Source organism: Poecilia mexicana, unplaced genomic scaffold (genome assembly GCF_051168715.1).
Source record: "Poecilia mexicana isolate PSO_F unplaced genomic scaffold, ASM5116871v1 scaffold_21, whole genome shotgun sequence".
In the NCBI taxonomy this organism is placed as follows: domain Eukaryota; kingdom Metazoa; phylum Chordata; class Actinopteri; order Cyprinodontiformes; family Poeciliidae; genus Poecilia; species Poecilia mexicana.
Genome location: NW_028263390.1, coordinates 9,224,628 through 9,234,477, shown reverse-complemented (window position 1 = coordinate 9,234,477; position 9,850 = coordinate 9,224,628). Strand labels below are relative to the sequence as shown.

The window sequence follows — 9,850 nt, the reverse complement described above, 5'->3', positions numbered from 1 at the left end:
TCAAACCTGCAGATGGATCTGACATGGATGGCTGGACGCGCATGAAGCAGATAAATCCTTTCCTGCAACTATATCTCTTTGGAGCCAACTTAACTGAACGTGGGATGTCCACACAATTCAGAAGTTGCATCGACCCATCGGCTTATGTCGAAGTGTTAAAACTGGATGAGTGATAGAAGACCACAGGGCGAACATACAGGATTATTTGACCACCAAACAATTATTATCCGCCATCACGTGGGCTGCTGTAACACCAGAAACTGGGATTAAAGTTCCAGCACCTGCAGATGACACAGTTCTTCACAACAACACTGTGCCCTCCTGACTGTTCAACATTTACAAAAAGCACCACAGAACAAATGATTCCTTGCAGACAAAGAGTGAAATAGCTTGAAGGAGGACTTAGCTTTCGCAAATCTATTCTCTGCAGCTGAAGTATATTTCTTAAGAAATGAAACGGGAGGTGGTAAATGCACCCGCCGCTCTGAAGTGCATCACAATAATAATTGTGAAGGAAATAATTACACCCGTCACACGCGGCAGCACTAAATAAATAATATTCTGACTGAATTAACTAATGTTTTCCTTCCCCTCTTCGCATTAACAAAATCTTGCACGCCGTGCCCTCAGGAAGTGAACGTGCTCTGGAACAACGTTATTGCATAATTAAGCATGAAAATACACATTACTCATGGAAAATTTACAAAAGAGCTCCTTGTCTCTTCAGCTGAGTCCTAAATTTCACAAACACCCTCACAGAAATGAATTCACCTCATTTTCTTTTTGAGCTGTTAGTAAAACCTTCTGGGTTTTAATTAAACTTTGTGGCTTTCTCTAACATTAATCTGCTGAATATGGTTTGTTATATTCAGCTAAATCACATTAAATGATATGCAGTTTATCAGAGGCTGTATGCATTAAATACAAGCATGAATGTTACACTGATGCTGGGCTGTTAATGATTCATTAGAGCCACCCTTTTACATTGTGGAATGATTTTACAGCATTCAGACTCAATGCTTTTTAAAAACAACAGTTTAAATTTATTGAGGAATCATTCATCTAATGCTTGCAGAAAATTAAACATGCAGGCTTAGGTGTATACAACTCACGTTATTTGTTCAAATGTCCATTAGCAAGATGCACCAAAACCAACTTCTGTCTGAATATTTGACCAGTTTCAACCAGAAGTGATAGTCTTAAATATAGTTTAATTAGATTTTAGTGCAAGCTTCCCTGCTTAATTCAAACATGCTAAACCTAAACTGGTTTGCATGTGTGTTTGGGATCATTCTGCCGAAGACATTGGAAATAGTTCTCCATATTGGTGATTCCATCTGCACGGGTTCCACCTGCAACAAAACAGACTCCCAGTGTCTTCAAGGTAATGATAGACTTGAGTTTTAGCAGTTCCCTAGCAATTTCTTTTCCTCTGAAGAGGGTCACAGTGTACAAGCTATATTCTTATTCCTATTGAATTTGTATTCCCCCGGAAGAAAATGTCCAAACGTATCTTTAAAAAGCTAATAGCTGCCTTGTTCACGCCAGTTCATGGGTGCAAGTATAATATTTGCAATCGCTTTTTTTTTTTTTTTTAATTGTGAATTTTGGTCCATGTTTTCTATAAAAAGTTCAGATTTCATGCCCCGGCTCTTCCCATGAGAATTTGAAGTCGCAGCTTCTCCACTTCATCCATATGGAGGCGTGTTTGGGGAAGGAGCCGAACCCCCATTTTTCCCCCCAGGTGCGCCAACGCTGTCTTGAAAATGTGAATGAGTGCCGTGCAACTCAACTAGCTAAACTAGTAAACTAGTAAACAAGACTCACAGGTAGTAAAATGTGTGTGTACTGTTTTACCTTCTGTTATCACAACCAGAAAAATAAGACGCACATAATTTTTAAAAGTGTTTGAATCCTCAAATTTCAGATCTCTCAAAAATTGAGAGTATCTAGAAGGATTTATCCAAATCCATAATATATTTGATGTTGCTGATTGGACCCTGTCTAGCGATGAGTGGCTCAAGTAAACATTAATTTAAGAATAGTCAGATTGGTTTCCCAAACTCAGAATCATCTCCCTGAAACTGAAAAAAGAGGATCTGTACAAAGAATAAACTGTACTGACCCAAAGGGTGAGTCACCTAAAGGTTGAGAGAGTTTTTGTGTTGTTTCATCTGTTTGTCACAGCTGAAATGTTTTACCCATTAAACATTTTTGCTGCTACATATTTGTAGCATGCATCTTTGTGAGAAGTAAGGCTTTTACCGCCGCAACGGTTGTATTGCATCGTACCTCTGTAACAAAAACTGGAGGGATTTAGGGCAAATATCATTAGATTTTATGGCATATCTCGAAATTAAATGTGTAATAAAGAAAGATTATAAATGAATCCATCCACTGCTGTTCTTATTGCTTTTTTTTTCTTCATTGTGTCCCAGTCACAATCTGTCTTTTGTATTATCTGACAGCGGCGTTCAATTAGTTTTTATTAATAAAGCTATCACAAAAGTAATCAGCACAGCTCACCATGAGGTCTGCAGCAACAGGATCATTTAAGATTTGTGAACAGAGGAGGGAGGAAAACAAAACAGCTTGAGAACCATTTAAGGAAAACCACTGCCACCCGGTGGATGACTTGCTGAAATGCGTGTTTTTGCAGCCTCCTGATTGTACAAAATTTAAAATTGAAGGCAATGATTGACACATTTTATTAGGCCTTCTTTGAGTTAATTTGTCGACGCCTGACTTTTTTTTTTGGACGGCATTTTCAATCTTTGGAATGAAAAATCAAGCTTTTCCATCTTCCTGTCTTTCTGTGTCATACGTGACAACATTTAGACGGCTCCCAGGTCCTTTGGCGGCTCCTGTCAGAGGTTAATTGGCAGCTAACCGAAAGCCCTAAGAGTTGCTCAGGTGTGTTTGGCTTAGTGGGGAAACCTGGCAACCATTAGATGCCTTCCTTCCTTTATCGCTCTGACTTCTTCTTGAAGGCAATATGCTAATCCATGAACACTTCAGCTTCCACCTGCCTACCCTCATTATTTTCATGCTATTTTAGTAATGGAAAGTGTAAGGCAGCTCACTGCCAATGTAGTGCTTTTTTTATACATATCACAATTACAGAGATGAACTCGCAGACCGGTTCAAAATCCAATCCAAGAAATCAGACAAGGACTTTTGGATTTTCTTGCGTCAACGTTAGTTTCCCCAACGACAAACGATGATGAAACTGCTGTTTCATGGCACAGGAAAATTCTGATTGCGGCGTTATTATGTAAAAGATTTCTCTGAATTTGATCCAGAAGTTTCGGTTTATGATTGGGAAATGAGTAAAAGATCAGAACAGAGCACCCACACTGAACCTACAGTTGCATCTCATTAATTTAAAATATATTTGAAGAGATTATGTATATGTAATACATACAGTAAAAAAAAAAACTGAAACTGGTATGTAAATCGATTAAACTCTGGGGGATATATTTGTTAATTTTGATGATTATAGGTCACAGCTGGTAATAAAAAAGTTCAATCCAGTTTTAGAATATTACATTATTTAAAAATGAGTTTTACTATAGGAATTTTAGTCTGCTAAACAACATGTCCATGCGCTGCACATGCACTAAGTCCTTGTTTGTGGCTCCTTTAGCATGAATTACTGCATCGTTGCAGCATGGCATGGAGAAGATCTGCCTCAGGCTGTGCACAGGTTGCTTTAGTAGCAACTCCATTGTTAGCTCAGGCATTTCTTGTCCTCTTGTTGATTATATTTTTTTGCTTCTCTCTGGGTTTTACTGTGGGTCTGGTCAGATTGCTGCTGAAGGAAGTTTTGGTACTTTTGCCCATTTGGGCAGATGCCAACCCCTGCTGGGAAATGAAGCTGGCATCTCACTAACGCTTGTTAGCAGGAGGAGGCATACACTGCTCCGAGCATTTCCTGGCAAATCGCTGTTCTGACTTTAGAGCTTACAAAACACAGTGGACTAACATCAGCAGATGACATGACTCTCCTTCTGTGACAGTAGGAACTGTAACACTGGACTGATACTCTTCCTCCAGACTCTGGGACCTTAATTTCAAAGCGAAATGCACATTTGCTCGCATACGAAAAGAGGAAGCTTGAGCACTAAATAACATTCCAGCCTTTTGTCCCAACACCTCTGCTGTTGGTGCCTCAGAGGAGCGGTCCAGTGCAAGGATCTAATCAGTATTTCATTAATGTCCCCGAAACTCCACATGAGTTTTGCTTCAAGTTTGCAGTCATCCCTGCTGCTTCTGCATTTCCGTCTACACTTTTTCCTTCTACTCAATTTTCCATAAACATTCTTCATCTGCCAACTTCTTAAGTTAAGCCTATATTTAAACATAGCACTATGTGTCGTGAACTTATTAAATCTGAATTTGTCATTTTCAATGACTGTAACAGTTTTATTTGGTAACACTTTATTTGAAGGGATGTGCATGAGACTGACATGACGCTGTCATAAACATGACATAACACCTGTCATGAACATAAAGGAGTCTTTATGAATGTTTATAACTGTTGTCATGAAGTGTCATTCGGTAAATAATGACACTTTTAATGCAAAGTTGCTCTAAAAGTTGCATTAAAAGTCCATTAAAAATGCCAACTTTGCAGTAAATTATAATTTAAAAAATCATGCAAAAAAAACTAAAAAGCTACTTAAAAAAAAAAAAATCCAAAGAACAAAAGTCACATTCTAGAGAATCGAAGAAAAACAACTTCATCGAAAAGAAAAAAAGAAAACCAAAACGACTAAACGAGCTGGTGTGCATTGGGAGGTCGAAGTTTATTTCAGTCTCGCTGCATTATTTGTGAACTGTTAATAGAAGTTTCTATGCAACACCTTCCACTAAATTACCCCAGTACTTCTAACAGAGTTAAGACAAAAAGACACACACAGCCCCAGCCCCCTTTTCTGCTCTGTATACCTCAAGTCCCCTCCCTCCACCTCCAAAACTCTTGGATGTTCTTGGCCTTATCTCACTTCAAACTCCATGCATACATACAATTAGCCCCTCCTCCCTTTTCCCTACAGGCTCCTGGACATTTACATAATCACAATAGTTCAACGGAGAGGAGATGGTGAGAAGAACACAAAAGCCCCCACAGCTATTCTGATGCCAGTGGCTTCATTTGACCTGCTTTGGCCGAGGCTACCACGGGATTTTGATCTTTTCAGTTATGCTTCACATTTTGTTTTCCAGTTATGATTTTCCAGTTGTTGGGGGGTTTTTCTGCATCGCTCTACTTTATTTGTCAAAATAAATCAAATATACTGAACCTGTGCAACTGAAACCCTCAGCTTCAATACTTCAAAAATATAACCTCTTGCATAAAGACGTAAATAAAAAATAATAATACAAAAGATTCAATTATGTTAATGCATGCTGACTGTTTATTGACAAACAGCTGAAGATTACATAACTACTCACCCAGCCCTCAAAAATTAATGTCAGTGGTTTGGACATGCAATGAGCACAAAAAAATAAAAACACCAGCACAAAAATTTAGCTTATACAGAAAAATCCTTCACCCTTCAAGTGAAATAGGTAGTTTTAAAACGCTACAGATTAGAAAAAAAGAATAAAACAAAACATCAACTATAGTCAGATTCAAGTTTCTTCCACCTCAAAAAACAGACTCAACCCACTTAACAAGCTTGTGCATAATTGGTTAATATTATACATTCAGTACTGTGATTGGTATCATTTCAGTGCAAATCTAGTGTGACAAAACCAAGTGAGGATTTCCTGAAAAACAGGCATTCAAACACCAAAAACTTAAGAGAAAGGCGTTAACAGTGGAAATCTTTGCATTCTGCATCTTAAAGATAAAAATGGGGCTCAGACGTTTGAACAAAGAGGAGCAATTTGCATAAGCAAATACCTGCTGCTTTTTAGCTGTGAAGAAACAAACAAAAATTTTCAAACTGCAACTGATGCCGTCAGTTCAGAGATTACATGCAAACACACAACAATAAAAAGCTACTTAAAAAAAAAAATCCAAAGTACGAAAGTCACATTCTAGAGAATCGAAGAAAAACAGCTTCATAGAAAAAAAAAAAAAAAAAAAAAAAAAAAAGAAAACCAAAACGACTAAACGACGGGCCTGGACTGCCTTTTGCCTTTAGTGGAAAAATGTGTTTCAACAGACCCGCAACTTGATTTCTTTTCACACGTGCAAATGTTCAGGAGGTAGAAATGATCCAAAGGCAAGGCTAAGCCAATTTACTTAATGTGGATTTAACACTGCAGGTAGTTTAGATTACTTCAAGCTTACACTGATTTACCCATGGACCAGTGACACGCCGTGGTACAGAGCTCGCTTCCACATGTAGTATGTCGAGCGCGCAGTGAACGGGAAGTAGGATCGAAATTCTTTGAACGTGGGGAAGGACTTCTCCTCGAAACGCTGCTGAAGGAACAGCTTGGCTTTGGCCTTGAAGTTGGCGAGAGCTACGACATCCACTGAAAACATCTGCCCCTCTGGGGGCACCCTGCTGGGGAAGGGATGCTTTATCTGCGGGACATCAAAAGAAGGCATGGCGGGACATTCCAGGTACTGGGGGATTTGGGCAAATGGGAGCCCATCCTGCTTCACCGTTGTCTTGTTGACGTTACTTTCTGTGCTCTGTAGTACATTGCCCTCTGCACCCTGGGTGGTCGTCACCTTCTTTGTCTTGTGGTTTTGGCAGCTGCGCCACAACCAGTAGAAGCACGAGGAGATGGAGGGGAACTTGAGCTTGAATTTTGTCAAGGACCAGTTAGATTTCTGAACATGCAACTTTGCAGCTTCTCTTAACTGTTTGCTACTCAGATAAGCCAGCGTGAATCTCCTGTGCTTGTGTCCCCAGATCCTCATCTTCGGCACGGTGTGTTGAGGAAAGCCAGGCAGCATCAGCAGCTGACCTTTTGGGCTCTCGCTCTTGTCGGCATCTGAGCTGTCTTCGCTGCTGCCGACGGTGCCTTTGTACGCCCGACTGAATAGCAGGGCTTCTCTTCTCCAGTTGTAGTAGGTTGATCGTGAAATTCCTGGGAAGTTTCTCTTGAATATCCTGAAAGGGAAGGAAGTGTTCATGGCAATGCAATTCTGCAGGCAGCGTTTCGCTTCCTGCATGTGTGCTACATTCTGAGCCCTCTCCGCATCCATCTTGCCCAGGTTAAGACCAAACATGCTGGCCAAGCTGTCGTGGTGGTCCGGCTCGTCTTGCTTGGTTTCAGGTGAGGACCACATCTCCTGCTCCGTGCTCTCTCCGGGACTGACCTCTCCAGTCGAGGAGGATGTGGAGAAGTGTCCTCCAGTTTTCAGGAGCTCATGCTTCCAGTTGTAGTACGATGACCTTGAGATATCGGGGAACAATTCCTTAAACTGATGCAGGGGAATGAGCTTGCCCTCCAAGAAGCAGGCCTGGAGGAAGTATTTTGCCTCATACCTCGCTGTGGACTTTTTGCAGTTCTCCTGCGTCTGCCTTTTCCAGCGGTAGAAGGTCCTTTTGGTGATGTTGTACTTATCCTTGAGACTTGGGTAGGAGAACTGCGACTTCTGGTTCAGCTGGTCTTCGCTCCTGTGCGGAGATACCATCTCCTCACTTTCAGGGCTTCCACACATGAGAAAATCCTCCTGAACCAGAGAGACAAAATATTTGGGCCTGAACAAGGACTCGGACTGCATGTCCCCAGACCACATTATGTGAATGGTTTGTGGCTCCGAGTCTTCAGGCCAGGTTCTTGGGCGTATCAGTCGATTGAAATAGGGTCTGATCTTGAGGTTGAACATGGGGTAGATGGAATAGATGTTGAGCCGGAGTACAGATGACAGGGCGTAAATATGCCACATGTTGGCATAGGAACCAGGGAAGCAGGACGCTTTCACATCTGCATCAAAGATGGCCTCCAGGACAGCTACAGGCAGGTTCAGCATGTCTTCAGACTCTTCTGCACTAAGACTGAATCGGACAGCTTGGAGCATCATCTTAGAATCGATCATCCCTGATAAGTAGTATCTTTTCCACAGCGCCATTTCCACCACAGTCCTCACCTGGGAGGGAGAATATCATTAAATCTGATCTTACAAAGCTACAAAATCTCAACACAGCAGGTTAAATCATACACATGTAGTTCTGCCCACTAACCTGCAGCTCCAAGCTGAGTCCGGTGTTGCCCACAAGCAGTGTACTTATAGCATCAAACAGCAAGTTGCCTTCTCCATTACAGCTCAGAGGCAGGAGTCTCCTGGGTGCATCGGCAGGGTACAAAGCACGGGCTGCTTTGTCCACATGCGTCCATTCTGCAAAATCCTGACAGGGGGCCGTAGGGGGTTGAAAAGGAGGGAGGGCCCGCTCTGCACCCACAGCCACTCTGATCACAGCATCCAGGCCGGGGCTCTCTGTGGCCTCCTGGAGCTCTCGCAGGACAGACAGCACAACCTCATTCCTTTGGATCATACCTGTAGGTTTGAGGAGAGCTGCAAGGAGAAAGGAGACAGCGTTTCATTGTCGACATGACAATTTAAGCACCAAACTGCAGCACTTTTTATCACTTATCAATGGATTTGAGACGGTCAATTATGTATAATGAAGGATTATTTTTCCTTACCATTTTTGTGTCTCTCACAACTAACATTGGAGGCATTGTCTGAAATAAGAAGGTGCAGTTGACCACCACATTTTACTAAATAAACTCATATTCAACATATGATTGAACAACTTCTATGAACATGGAAAGCACACTCAAAACACTGCAAGAAAGATATGCTTCTATGAAATCCCGACTTCATGACATATAAACAATGCTGCTGTGATAGATGGTGTAAATTTTTTAAAGCTATGACACCCAGAGGACCAACAAGTGGCAGAGGATTTTATTCAGCTTATCAGGACAAAACTAAAGTTTTAATAATTAGTAATGACCTTCACAGATGAAAAACTTAAAAACTAATCCAGAACTCTTCCTGTCAAATTGAAAACCTGGGTTTAATAATAAATTAAGTTTTGCTTTCCTATCACATCTAAACAATGTAACTAAAAGCACATTTTATTACCAGGAGAGCAAATCCAGAGCTTCTCTTTCAGTCCAGACTTTAATGAATGTGTCCAACCCTGAACATATAGAGTGCTGTAAAGCTTTGCTTTCTGGTCTTTGTAAAAAATAAAATAAAATAAATAAATAAATAAAGCATCTCTACAACTACGCCAACATCCATCTGCTTGAATGCTAATCAAGCATTCAAGCTTGATTAGACATAATCAAGACCTCAAAGAGAGAACATGTAACTCTTATTATCAAAACATTTCCACCTGTGTATTTTAGAAATTATTGTAAGGTGCTCTTAATTAATTTTAAAGGTCATAGTCCTGTATATTCATCTGATCAACATTTAAAAAAAAAAAAAAAAACCCACCCAGGATCCCTAATGTCTTCTAAACTAGCGTTTTGATCATATTTAAAGCAAAAACAAAAATCCATGATGAGGCATCATTTTCTTGGTAAGGCCTTGAAGAGTCTTCTTAGAGGTCTGAGGGAGACTTTTAAAATTTTCAAGTTAAATATATCTGGGGTTTTTTTGTGTTTTTAACTTCATATTGATCAATATAATATATTCTTTATGTTATTGATAACCTATATAACCATCAAATAACTTGCTGTAACTAAAAGTTTAACTTGAAGTGATTATTATATTTATTTTAACATCCGTATCCAGGCTACATCATCATCGTCGTCATCATCATTAGAACAACTGAGTTAAGTCCTTCAATTTTTATTTACATGCTTGGCCTTTAACTCTTTTTTGTTTGTTTGTCTGCCTTGTTGAATTTCTTCTCTTTATTTC

At 40.3% G+C, this 9,850-nt stretch overlaps 1 protein-coding gene across 1 annotated transcript; it reads right to left on the bottom strand.

Annotated features, from left to right (window-relative positions):
- Positions 1-5,394: 5,394 nt before the first annotated feature.
- On the bottom strand, positions 5,395-8,480 carry vrtn (vertebrae development associated). The gene is made up of 2 exons (XM_014984598.2): positions 8,154-8,480; positions 5,395-8,059 (listed from the first exon to the last, which is right to left on the bottom strand). Exons 1-2 carry the CDS (start codon positions 8,463-8,465, stop codon positions 6,308-6,310), a joined length of 2,064 nt encoding a protein of 687 aa, XP_014840084.2. The 5' UTR covers positions 8,466-8,480; the 3' UTR covers positions 5,395-6,307.
- Positions 8,481-9,850: the final 1,370 nt, after the last annotated feature.